At 39.9% G+C, this 14114-nt stretch overlaps 1 protein-coding gene across 3 annotated transcripts in view; it reads right to left on the bottom strand.

Moving 5' to 3' along the window:
* LOC146866025 (cytochrome P450 1A4-like) overlaps positions 1-14114 on the bottom strand; it is a 143001-nt gene that overhangs the window by 52714 nt on the left and 76173 nt on the right. For all 3 annotated transcript variants that reach the window (XM_085633040.1, XM_085633041.1, XM_085633038.1), the window contains one exon: positions 7417-7537. In XM_085633040.1, coding sequence (XP_085489166.1) covers positions 7417-7537 — 121 coding nt within the window. The remainder of the gene's footprint in view (positions 1-7416; positions 7538-14114) is intronic.

Below are 14114 nucleotides of genomic sequence, written 5' to 3'. Positions count from 1 at the left end.
TTGGTGGGTCGAATAGCTTTAATTAAAATGTCTATTCTACCTCTCTTGTTTTTTTTAATTTATTAATGTCCCGATTAAACTTAACGTTAGTTTCTTTAAACAAATTGATACTATGATCAGAAGTTTTATTTGGAACAAAAAGTATCCTAGAGTTCAGCTTCCAATTTTACAACTTGATATTATTATGGGAGGACTTTCTTTACCGAATATTCGTTTATATTACGAAGCGGCACTATGTGACTACATGACATGTATTCTATCCAAACCCTATTCACTCGACAACTTTTATTTTAGTTTAATGACTCAAGAAGCTGGTATGCAACTACCGACCTTTTTGAAAACTTCAAAATTGCCCAATAAACCCCGTTATAAGACTCTAATTGATTTTTCTAATCGTTTATGTTTGTTTTTTAAACAAAGAGGTTTTTCTGTTTATTTTTCACTTAAATTGATTGAATGCCGCAAGTTAGGATTTTATATGCATTCAACACAAATGAGAAAATGGAATGAATCTGGATTGGGGATTCTGAGTAAATTAGGCATTCATGGGAGGGCAATTACTTGGGAGGAAGCCCAGGCGAGATCCTCCGACTCGAATAGACTTTCTTTTTTTTAATATATTCAAATAATTAACTTTTCGAAAAAATATAATATAGTCCTTGGTACTCCTCCCAGTAATATTGCTTCAGCACTTTATGTCGCAAGACTAACCGGCATGGGTAATTTGCACCGTATATTGAATCATCAGGATGAATCCCCTTTGGTATCTAAGATTTTGGAAAAAATTAAAATCAATACAAAATGTGCTTTTTCCTTCCAACATTGGCAAATAATTTAAATTTTTGGTAATAAGGCTTTGCGTGCTGCCAATTATAACAGAATGGCATTCTTGGCAAATTGGATGCTTTATTACACTCCTGAAGCCTTAAACAAAATCTATCTAGAAGTATCAAATAAATGTTTTCGTTGTGATTCCTCACTAGGTGGCGGATGGTATCATATTTTTTACTCTTGTCCAAAGTTATGTGTTTTCTGGGAGCAAATATTTTCTTATTTTAGTGAAGCGACAGGACAATTGTGTAAACCTTCTCCAGAAATCGTTATGTTCGGCATAAGTACTAAGGATATGTTTTTTTCAGATTCTCATACTCATTTCCTTGTAATTATGATGTTAGTTGCTCGTTCATTGATTTTACAAAATTGGAAATCAGAGACGATACCACTATTTGAGAAATGGATGTGTAAAATGAATCGTACAAAATACTTCGAGGAAGCTTGTGCTAAACGCGTGGGGGCAACAACGAAGTTCCTAAAGGTCTGGGATGTTTTTTCTTGATAGTCTTTGATGGATTGCTTATATGCTTTGAAGTCATGTCTTTTTCTTCCATTTGGCACTGCTCAATAAAAAATTTAAAAAAAGACTAACTCATAAAACAGAAATAAACCAACTCCATCTACAATTTTTACTTTTTTTGTCGGAAGTGACAACCTGCTCTATAGACATAAGATTTGTGTACTATCCAAAAAACGATACTGTACAATAAACAAATTATTATTACTAGGTACAGCAGACTCGACCCTCCAACAGCATCTCTGCAACTTTATTCAATAACATGAGCATAGATTCCCATGATTATTTATATAGGATACCAACAACCTACCAATGAGTACTATATTGACTGGGGTCCACTGATCTGATTAGGTGCAGTGCACGGCATGTACTCCCCAGCCCATTAAAACATATTCCAAAACCCAGGTAATGTACTCTCAGAAGTAATACTACATTAGCTGTAACAATGCTCCAAACATCTGTGATACAGAAAGAACTGCCTACTCATATCACACTTAACCAAATATGGGCGACTGTTAAAACAATAAATAAATAAATATCTACAGGATAAGTCACAGAAGTCAAGACACCCAATGCAGACCGACAGAAAATAAATAACTCTTCGATGGCGAGGATAGTTAGGAACTCTCTGACACTAAAATCAATTGTTTTTTATCTTGTTTGAGGAATTTCACACATCTTGCTGATAGCTGTGGGTTCACACCACTCAGACATGCAGATGTAGCATTGTTGCAGTTTCTAAGCCAAGTTTATGGAACAGAGGTTTCAACCAGAAACCTCTTACATTTGTCAAAGTTGGGCAAAGACATTTTATGTGGGCAAAACTTTCCTTCTTAAAGTAGCATAAGTAGCAATGCAGCCCTGAAGACCCTGTTAACCTCCCAAATGCAGTGGCTTTTAGGGGTATTAAACCGTATCACAGCCTTGACCATTCTTTTTTAACTGTCAATTTTATGTTGGAGGCTAAGTAAACAGATTTCCCCAGCTCTTCGTACAAAGAGTCACACCAACTGTTCTGAGCTTTTCGAGACAGTTCTTGTATGTCCTCAATCCTAGACTGTATCCTCACCATTTTTACCAGTAGTTCGGGGTTAGCTTATGAGCAAAGATGTTGGACGCCTCCAGGGCTTCCATTTCCTCCCTCAAGTAGGGTTCCCATATTAATGCTTTATCATGGATGGCTCTCCTTATCATTTCCTTCGGAGACACTGATGCTGCGATGCTGAGCTTCCCTTAATATCCCAAAAATGGAGCACAAATTCAAGCTGTAGCTGGGAGGATCGTGCTGCATCAAGGTGGTTAAATAGAAGTTTGTAACATCTTAATTGTGCTTTATCCAGTCAACGCAAAAAGTGGTCTTTAAAAATTAATGAACCATATGTGAGTGTTGGCATACATTTGGCATTAATTACTTTACAGTCGCCTGTTAAATCAGGCTCACTCATCTTGGGAGCCAACTTTTTAAAACTCGTTATCATTGACAAAGCCAAGTCCTTTAGATACCCTAGATGTGTGATATGAGAGTCACGGTTGTTGAAATAAATGCCCAGATATTTAAGGTGTGTCACTTGTTCCAAGACCACAATATTCATTGAAAAGTTACATTTGGCTGCACATTTATTTCTGACCCCACAGACAATGATTTTCGTCTTGGCATAGTTAACTTCAAGTCTGTTTTTGGCACAGTAGCAAGCAAGGGCTGCCAGTGAATGTGTCATTCGCATTCTGAAAACATTGTATATGGAGTTCTGCAGACCTAAGCGGTACCACTCATGCTGCCCCTAGAGCTATGTTGATGCCTGCCAAGTAAAGGTTAAACAATAGTGGAGCAACAATGCAGCCTTGTTTTAACTCCAGTGGTGGTCTTGAGTCTGTGGGTGGTAACTCTATTGTGACTTTAACTAATACCCAGGTTTCCGTATATAGGCTTCTAATGGCCTAAAACATGTATTAGGGACTTTTCTAACTCATCGTTTAAAGTTTTAGCGAAACATTGGCCTTCCACATCCAGTAGTGCAATGAGCCAAAATTTGGCAGGGTTATTACATGCTTCTTTTTTGTGTATGGGAGTGAGTATAGTGCCTCGCCAGCTGTCCCGTTCTGTGTTCTCCCATAAACAATTTAAAAAGGGGATTAAGTATGGATTCCCATTCTTCTGTGGCATTTTAAAATATTCTTGGAGGGTGCAATTCGGTCCCAAAGCTCCGGTGGCTCGAAAAGATGCCAAAGTGCACTTGATCAATTCATGGGCCATTGTTGCTTCACCCCAGAGCAACAGACGTTTCCTACAGCTAGCAGGGTTCACTAGTTCTTCTACAGGATCTTCCTGACTGCCTTAATTTTTCCCCGGATTATACAGGTTGAGAATATTTTCAGACCACTTGGCGGCTGGCACATCCGGTGATGCTTTCTCCATTCTTTGATTCTACCTCAACTTAACAAGCCTCGAAACTTTTGCTGGATTTTCATTTTCAGAGCCCTGTGTACTTCCACCCATGCCTGTTCTTCATCAGCAAAGGCAGTTTTCCAGGATTTTGATCCGAAAGACTTCCCTGTCTTCCAGATCTCTGCGACTTGTGCAGCAGTAGCAGTACTTTTGTGCGCCAAACTCCTGAGTTTATTTAACTCTCATTTAAAAACCCTCAACGCCGAATTGCCAGGTTCCTCCAATAGTTTACACAATAATGTTTCCCACTTTTAGCTGAGGGTGACACATTGCATGCCACACGTTACAGAGTTTCTCTCAACTCCACCAGGGCCAACAGGGCAGGCGTTGTTGACCATTCGATTTTTTGCAACATGCAGGTGCCATCTTCTGTACCAATTGCTTGTAGTTGAATTAGTTTAGTTGTCTCCCTATTGAGAAAACATGACAACCATGCATGGTCACTTGTTGGAAAGTTGAGCACTTCAAAATTGCTTATCCAATGGAAGAGCTGGGTAGAAATCCAGATATAGTCTGGAGGCACACAAGCTAGTTGTATATGTATAGCTGGCATTGGCCCCTTGTCCATTTAAGGCTCAGAGGTCCTTGGCATTCAGAGAGGTGGCAACTTCTTGCCTGCCTTGTCCCTCTTTACATGGCCCGGCATAATTTCCGGTATGCACCATACATAGTACTCTTCTTGTTGCAATGGAAATATTTCAGGAGTTTCAAGCAAAAATGTATTGAAGTCACCCACCAAGACCCGCATTTCTGTGATATTCTGCTATCATAGGGCCTTAATTAACTTTAAAATGTCAAAAGTTATTATTTTCTTTTTTGCAACCTTAGGATTAATAAATATTTCCAATAATGAGTGTCGGCATCCTTTTTCTGTCTCTCGAGGATGTTGCCACTAGCATCTGGAAAATACAGGCCCAATAACATGTGCGAGGATTCTCACAACAATCGCCAATGCTTTATGAACCAAAATTGAGACACCTCCTGAAGAGTGACCGTGTGTTGGAAGAGATGGCCAGTGAGCAAAATTCCTTATGATCCGACCAGGTTATGTGAGTCATTTGCCAAGTTTCATGCAGGCAGATTATATCTTTAATGCCTATTTCTTTCATTGTCAAATTGTTGTTCAGGAGAGGTTTTAGGCCTATATTCCATGAGCGCAATTGCAATGAGATATTGAGTTGAAGTATGCTAGAATCCAGCATTCTCATGTACGTGACATCTCTCTTACAAGGGTTAGACTTCAGCAACCATTCCTCAACAACCAGCAGACTCTTTTATTTGCTGCTTGGTCCATTAAAATTGTAATGGGGTCTACTAATGATCAAGCGTAAACCGACCCCTTTAAAGCACAAAGTTTGGGATCACGCTGCTACGGCACCTTATTTTTTGCAAACAGGCAGGGATATTTTGGTTTTGCTGGCTTACTTATATTTATTCCCCAGTCTGCCAAAATCTTGTAATGGGCCTCCACCCACCTGGCGTTCTCTTTGTTTCTGAATAGTACCCTTGTGGCTTCCTGTGGAGTCTCTTTGTGCCCACGAAAAAACGCAATATACATCAAATCTTTCTAATCAAGTGAGTCCAGCATGGGTAAGGATGGCATTCAGAATTCAATTTTCTTTACATTGTTTGCCGAGATTGTAATATTGAGATCTGTGAATCCAGTCAATCAGCATGCAGCATGGGCACCTGGCTCATGGTTTTCAGTGTACTATGTATAACTGACGACCAATTCTGTGTCTGTAATTCCGCAGCTGCCTCTTCCTTGTGGACTTTTCATGCTTCCCGGGTATACCAGGGTTTTCCATAATACATTTCTGGAAGAGCACTTTTCAATGTTTCAGAATACATGGGGAAAATGAATCCATAATAATCCTTCCAGGTTAAAACATAAAGATAGTCTTCTTTTTCTTTGATCAATATAAGTTCATTGGGATCACTGCCGCTGTTTCTAGTAGGCACATCAAATGGATCTGTCGCTTTCAGTAGGTCTTTATTCCTTATATAGAATTCCTCTGCCTTTTCCAGCTTCAAAGGGTGGCTTCTATACCCATTGCATGCTAAGTTGGGCTTGCTTGTGTCATGACTTATAACTTTTCCTTCAAGTCCAGGTCCACGTTTTCTGTGTGTGGCGTAAGGCTAAGGTCAATGTCCGGCGAAGTAGAATGATTGGGTCGATCACTCCTAACCTCATTTGCCTTCGCCACCCCCATGGTTTGAGAAAGTTCTTTTGGAGTTTGGCCACCTGATGAAGGCATAGCTAAATAGCCCTCCATTTGTTCCAAATGGGGGTATTGCTCTGCGGCTAATTTTCCTTCACCCTACTCTATAGTTTGCATGTTGTGGTTGACTTTCAGCTGCTTTAAGCAAGAGGAGCTGTTCACCAAATCTAATAGCATTTCTTATTTCCCCCTTATTTCTCAATAATCTGATTCTTTATGAACACCGTTTCCGGCCCTTGTTTATGTGTGAGGAGTTCACCTGTTTTTCTCTTTGCGAGGTTTGCTCTCTTCCCTGTTTGTCTTACCATTCTAGTTGTGTATGATTTCAGGAGCAGCAAACTCCTAATGAGCATTTTCAACCCCGGCTTCCTCTGGAGGCCTGGCTCAAAGGCCACTGGTAAGGGGCAAAATTACTAAAAGTCCTTTGCAGGAAAACAAATATTCTTGTTCTTGGCCCCTCCCTGGTGCCACTGACAATCCACCTTTATAAGTTGTGGGTCGTAGGGCTCTGTCACAACTCCCCAGAAGTAGGTGTTATATATTATAGTATATTTATATTATATTTTATTTATTATCCCTGGTGATAGGGCACAAGCATGCAAGAAGCCAAAGCCATAACTATGCAGGGTGGGAAGTGGGAGACAACAAGCAGCAGTAGAGGACAGTGCAGACAGCGGCCGACCACCAAAGCCACGAGGTGCACTGGTCTAACGTTGGGCGCCTCCATGCCATATGAAGGGAACCACAGCACTACCCCCCCATAGCTTCAACTGCTGAGTCTCCTGCTTCCCTGTTTTCCACATGACCCCCGTGGGACCGACCTCTGTCGTAGCGGGTTTGGGGCCCCGTCCTGTTTCTGCAGCAGGTCACAAGCGCCGGGTGGGGCGCAGGGGCATCAAAGCCCCTGAAACTGTGTGCTCACATGGCCGCCTCCCCCGACTGACAGCACAACTTGCACTGCAGTCCGGTCGCAGCTGCATCACAGGAAGCACGTTGTAGACTGTGACGAGGAGCAGCAATATGGTTCCTGACAGTGTCACAGAAGAAGGAACGCTTAGATATGAAGATAGCAATAGTAACTCTACACTTAGATATATGTAATTACTTTCTCTATATTTTGGTCCTCAATATTTTTGCCCAATATGATTTCTGTCCTAGATATTTAGTCATACAACCATTATAATGGATTGAAAATCCCTGGCTCAGCCTTGACCCAGAAGTAGCCAACCAAGGCATTACAGCCTTAAAGTCCCCACTTCTGTATTGCGCTGCAGTATTGGAAATCTTTACTTTGACAGTTAAATTGGCTGATCAAAGTACAAAAAAGACAAAACAAATGACATTTACTTTGATGTATATGCAGAGAGCAAAGAAGTTAAGTAAAATATTCTTCTTACCAGTGGGGTATAGGAAATGCCATAAATGAGGTGTGTCTAAATATTTCATTAATGAAAGCTTCAGAATAATGTAATTCTTTCCTGTCAGCAAATTTAGGAAGTCGGGTCCCAATCTTTTCATCTATAATAATTAAGCACATTGTCAACAATCACGATTTGAAATATAGACTCAAAACATTCTAAGTCCACCCCTTTTAATTTTTAGAAATGTGGTAAGGGAAGGTTAGTATTTGTGCATTATGAAGCATTAGATTATCAACATTGGAATGCATGTTTTCTTTGATGCACATAGAAAATAATTGTAGGAAACAGGATTGATGAACCGAGGAAGATTTCTTTGATATGAATTGTGGGTGAGCTCTCAAAAAGTCAGTGCAATTTTGGCTCTATTAAAAAACAACTTCATATGAATCTTAAGATTACTCTCTGTTGCTTGGCACTAGCATCAATGCATTCCTCTAAGAATAGTTTGTGTAAATGAACAGTAATACTAAACCAACATTACATTTAAGGCACAAATAGTTAAAACTTTCAAACCAATGTATTATTGTGAAAATAAACACCGTGTATGATAACACCAGATTGACTGAAATATGGCATAGAGATGAAAAGTTATGAAAGTATCAAAGGGAATCCATAGAAAACAATAGCAAATGGGTTGAAAGTGTCCTAGACACCCTCCACAGAGGATCAGCGCATGGGCAAGGTAGAACAAAGATCTGTAGCATGTATTGTAGTCAAAATCGTTCAACAGAGCATGGTGTAGAGAAGGGCTCTTAAAAATCTGATACGGTCAGGCCAGTTTATAATTTGGCAGGCAGAGGTAAGCCTGTTAAGGTGATGAAGTTTACTCCACTGCCCTGAGAGAGCCTCTGCCGGCCAAATTAAGAAATGACCACCAACCTGGCAGTCACTTCTGAAGCAATGGGTGTAACCACCGTCACTGCGGAACCTGTCAATGTTTTTTTAAGTCTGACGTACTGCTCCATCACCATGATGGAGCCATCCAACAAACTTTTTTTTTTCATTTTCAAAATGAAAATCTTCAAACTAAACACAAAGCTAATCTCCACTAGGATTGATTGGGATCAATGTAAAATCACACACCTTCTAGGCACTTACATTCACCCATCAAGGAAGGCAAACTCCTCCAGGCCTGTGAGATCACTCACCTGTAAAGTAAGCAAGTGTCATGAGTCACCATTGACATGTAGCTGTCGAAATGGAAGGAACCTGAACGGAATTAAGGCTTTTGAATAGTCTTTGATCAGAGTCAATTGGTGATCTTTTCCAGGAAGTGAGGTAATTTGAATGTCTCTGATTACCTGTGAGCCCCTGGTTTTCAACTGCAGGAAAGTGGTTTAGGACACTAAAACTGGCAGGCACGAAAAATACCAAATCATAAATCCTAAAATCACATTTGCAGCACATAAAATAAGAAAGAGAGAATCAGATGTGTCTTATTGTTCTTTATTTACATGAATCATTTAATCTGAGAATGGCTGAACTACCTGTCTTGTACTGGTGGTAGCAAAATAGAGTTTAGCAAACCGTTTGAAAGCCTCTCACATTTAACATGGCACTTACATTTTTAAATTTCGGTTTGTGCACAGCTTACATTTCATATGTAAACACTATGGGGCTCATTTATGAGCCCCTGCGTCACTTTTGCGCCACTGGTGCGTCACTTTTTGTGACGCACCAGTGGCGTAAAACATGCGCCATGATGCGCCATATTTACAAAGTGACGCATCTACCTAGATGCTTCACTTTGTAAACCCCTGCGCTACATTATACCTGCGTCAGGTATAATGTATGCAGGGTGGGCGTTCCCACGTAAGTAAGCATCGTAGAAGTGACGCAGTGAAATCTACGAGATTTCACTGCGCCACTTCTAGGGTGCAAATGCGTCAATATCTTACGCCTGCCTCACAGCAGGCGTAAGACTGACGCAGGCCCTTTCACATGGGGCTTGCCCCATGTGAAAGGACACATTGCTGGAGTTGCGTCACTTTTGTGACATACTCCAGCAATGCGTCACTTTTGCGCCTACAGATACGTCAGAAATACTGACGTATCTGTGACTCCTTGCGACATGATGCGTCATACTGTAAATATGACGCATCATTGGAGTCGCAGGGAGGGCGCAGTGAAAAGTGACGCATCACTGTTTTCACGCAGTGATGCGTCACTTTTCATAAATGAGGCCCTACACATCTGGGATAAATGTTAGCAAGATAGAATTATATCAGACTTCCACAGTATTACATCTAGCATTTTAAATGTTACAAGGGTTCAGTTATACTTCAAAGATTTAGGTCCAACCTGTGCTGCTATATCAACGTTCAAAAATAGATATTGTAGTATTTGCCTAACTGTGCGATGGAAAACATTTATCTGCAAATTTCCATTTAAAATTTCACATTAAAGCAGTCCTTCCATGTGTGTGCACTTTACAGCTGACTTACAAAATGTCAATCGTACCAGTTTAATGTTAACAATGATATGTTTGTTTTAGGGAGAATCACATCATGTGGAGCTGTATCTAGGGAGGGCTTTATACTACTTTTCCAAGTCCAGAAATCAAAACATTCCAGGGGAAATATGCAGAAAGTCTCAATTTCCTCCCATTATTGACGTGATTTTTAGAAATGAGTAGTGGAAACTTTATCTATGGACATGTTTAAAATGCGGTATAATAAAAGAATCGTAATGTCATTACTTGGATGTGCTGCTAATCTGCAAAAATCTAAAGTTATCTTATTACAAACTGTAAAGGCCAAGGCTCTAGTTGCCAGTTTTTCCTCAGATATGTCAAAGTTTCTGAGGTGAACAATATGGTTTAGAACACGTGGCCAATAAAGTATTTACAGCCTGATTTAGAATTTGGTGGATGGAGTGCACTCTGTTAGAGTGGCAGAGGTCATTACCACTGCCAGCCTGAACGACTACCCCCTACCACACATAGAGGTGGCAGATAGCCCAGCAGTGTCCTCTGTACATTAAAGGGAGCCGCTATTATGCAGTTGCTTTTCATGTACTAAACGTTTGGTGCACAGCTCCCCTCAGTTTTGACAGCTGTTTACCGAACTGTTATCCTTTTTCTTTTTCAAAAACAAGCACCCAAAGTGGGTAAAAGAAGGAACTTATGACCCTCTCACCCCAGGAGTTTTCTGCCATGGTGTGGGGGTCATTATAAATGTTTTTTTCTCCCTCACTGCCAGGGTGTTCCTAGCAGTGATGGACAGGAAGAAAAAGACATTACAATGGCCACCCTAAATGGGGGGTTGGAGGTATAATGGCCTTCCTCTGATGGGACTATTCCATTGACAGAGCCAACGGGGACTCCATCAATAGAATACTGCCTGTAAATGAGGCAGGTGGAACGAGAGTTTGGTGGGCCGGGTACTCCATTACTTTTGTGACTGAGTATTCTATCTGCCAAACTCTGAATCAGACTCTAAGGGGCCGCATCTCAGTTTACTTTCTGACTACCACATTGCAATGCTGGCGGTCAGAAACTAAACCGGCAGGTCATTCTTCCTGGCTTCCAATGAACTCAGGGAGCCTGCCGGCCAGTCTTTCTGCCTTTGGGATAATGATGCACGGTTTATGGCAGGGTTTCCATGCCGGCCTTTATGACATGGAAATCCTGTTGGAAAGCATGTTTGGGGGTGCCCTAGCTGGGCCCTCTTGTGTACACGGCCTCCAGTTGAGGGCCGATGGGGCACCTATGGTGCCCCCCTGTTAATGCCTGCACACTGTGGCAGGCACCTTGAGATGCCTGCCATGAGACGCAGGGATTAACACCACCTCCCATTTCCCTATGGGAGCATGTACTAGGACCAGTTTACGGCCCTAATACATGCTCCCATATGGAAATATCAGAATGTGATGAACACTGTTCAGTCGCATCCGAATCAGGCCGAGACCGCCGACGGGAGGTGGGTTCAGTCCCAGTTCCGAGACGGCATCTGCCCGACATCGTAATAGGGCCCTAAGTGTTTACGCCAAAGGGGGAACAAGGCTCTCAGCTGTAAACCTCAAGTCAGGTTTCCAAGTGGAGTTTCGACATGCTGTTTTCTGCACAGGATGAGGCAAACGCACTGGGAATAATAATTGCATTATTCTGTAATTTTCCTTGGGAATCTATGAATCCAGTGTTCCTGAATGATAAGTTGCATGTGCATTACAGGTCTCTTGTAGGGCACTCACCCTTTTGATCCACCTTGCAGGAATTCCAGCATTAATTGTGATTTTAAAGCATGCATTGACAATGCCAATAGGACTGTTGTAGAGTGTGTGCACACAAACACACTTTACATGCAAGTGCCAATGCAAAAACACAACATACATCCATGTTCATGTGTAAATATCATGGACAACAGTTATTGAGGGCTGTGAGATAAAATTGCCTTTTTCTGTTTCACTTATAGTATTGGCATATGACCCCTGATGAAGGGTCTGGAGGAGACCCCGAAATGCATTGGGTTTGGATGTATTGATGTCATACATAGATGATTAATGAATGGTTTTGAACACCATTTGAATTCAAAGAATCACTTTTGCATGAAATGAATGCAATAAGTTTTGGAGACATTGAATACTTGTTCTCAATTGACTTATTATGAATATTTGAAGAAATTGGCTGATAGCAATATACTTGCTGTGATAACAGTGCTCACACCAGCGGAAGGGTTTTTCTTCACGCACTTTCGATTGGATGTTACCTTTATGACGCCTCGGACAGGCGCAATGGTGTTTGAAGCACATGAGTAGTTATGCAAAGAAACACGTTAAACTAAGTGTGCACGTCGGCATCTATTTAGCATATGTAGATACACATCAGAACATCTACAAATATCAGTTAATGCGAACAAGTCATTGAGCGACATTTGCAGACAGATAAACAGAACCCAACGGTACCTACGCATACACAAAAAAACACCTATGATCAGTTATGCACTCATGTATTGTCAAATATACAGACAGCAATACCCACTTTGGCCATATGCATGTTCACAAATGGAGGCTGAGGAAAAGTCCTCCAGACACAGACACATACATGTGCGCACACACACACACACATGTTAACATATATAAAGGCATCTTTAAATGTAATCCAACAGATGTACATGTATGGTGTTTAGACAACATATCGAATTGGAAATATAGGATCATAGGATTGTGACACATCAATATGGTGATGCAGAAATATTGTTGCAAAGAATATAAATTTTTTAGGTAAGTAATATTGTTTGCAAGACTAGCGTTGTTGTAAGTATCTTTTTCAATAATATAGTTATAGAAAATATCATTTTTTGTTATCTTTATGTCTGTTAGTTTATATAATAATTTTTTCAGGGTTATTATTGTTTGAATAATTGTTCATAAGATTTTTGAATGTATGGTAAGTGATTTATAATTTTGAATTTAATTATAATAGTAATTTAAATTGCCGTAGCATGTTGCTAGGTTTGTATGGGTGTAGAGTGGGAAGTTGCTTAAGTATAAATAATTAATTAATAATGTATTATTGATTGTTTAATTGAATATTAACTATGTAAATTGTGCAAAAATATATTTTTTAAGCTGGTAGGTGTGGGCTGCCAGGTTTTTAGGGGTTTTTAGGGGGATCTGGTTGGAAGATAATTAGATAATCATTAATTAACAATGGATTAACATTTTATGAGTAATCATTTATTTAATTATTAATTATGTACATTTCGCATTTGTTAGGTGCGGGTTGGTGGGTTTGTAGCGTTATAGGGTGGGATGTTAATAATAAATTAATTTATAAATAATTATTAACTGATTTATCAAATAATGACTGATAAATAATTGATTTGTGATTGCATAATAATTTGTCAATTAATATATAAATAGCTATTAATTATGTTATTTAATTTTTATTTCTTTTAGCTATATTAAGAGCAGGCTTCTTGGTTTGTGGGTGTATAGTGATGGAGCGTATTAGCCTAATATCTACGTTTGCATAATTACTTGCAAATTAAATTTCTCTATAAAAACCTTTGTCTCTACATCTATCCACTCCTCAATGTGCTGTCATTGATTATGAATTTGTCATTTTCTCTTCAGATGTTGTTTGCTCAGTGACGATCTATGATTGGTTCTGTTCCATTCACATTATTATTATTTAGATAAATATTATAAATTTACAAATGAGTCTGTCTTTATTACTTATTTGAAGGGTAAAATTTCCCCAAGAGAAACAGATTGGGTTAAGATTGACAGGACGATGCAGGAGTCAAAAGAATCAGTACATGCTTAATATGAAGGACTTTTACAGGTGTTCAAACAGTACAGTGGTTTTGAGAATATCACACACGAACCAATGGGACAGTTTGTGTTTGGATTGAAACAGGAGATTAGTGCTATGATTCAGCAACATTTGATTTGTTGGCAGAGTGAGACAATTGATGACATTTTGAGATATGCAAACTATTGCAGTGATGACATTGAGTCCAGACATAAGAAGTTGAAGGAAAAAGTGATGTGGGCACAGGTGAAAGTAGCAAATCAGAAAAATGGGAATTATGCTGATGGTTCACAAGTGAGTTTTCAGATGAAAGGACAGACTCAGAATTTTCAAAATGGTCAAACGGTGCCTATGAATACTGTACCGAATGGAGTGGTTCAAGTGCAGATGCCAGGAAAAGGTAGAGGCAAGGGTAATA

The sequence above is a fragment of the Triturus cristatus genome, chromosome 2_1 (assembly GCF_964204655.1).
Source record: "Triturus cristatus chromosome 2_1, aTriCri1.1, whole genome shotgun sequence".
NCBI classification, from domain to species: domain Eukaryota; kingdom Metazoa; phylum Chordata; class Amphibia; order Caudata; family Salamandridae; genus Triturus; species Triturus cristatus.
The sequence above is the reverse complement of the archived record's forward strand: the minus strand, read 5'-3'. Positions and strand labels throughout refer to the sequence as shown.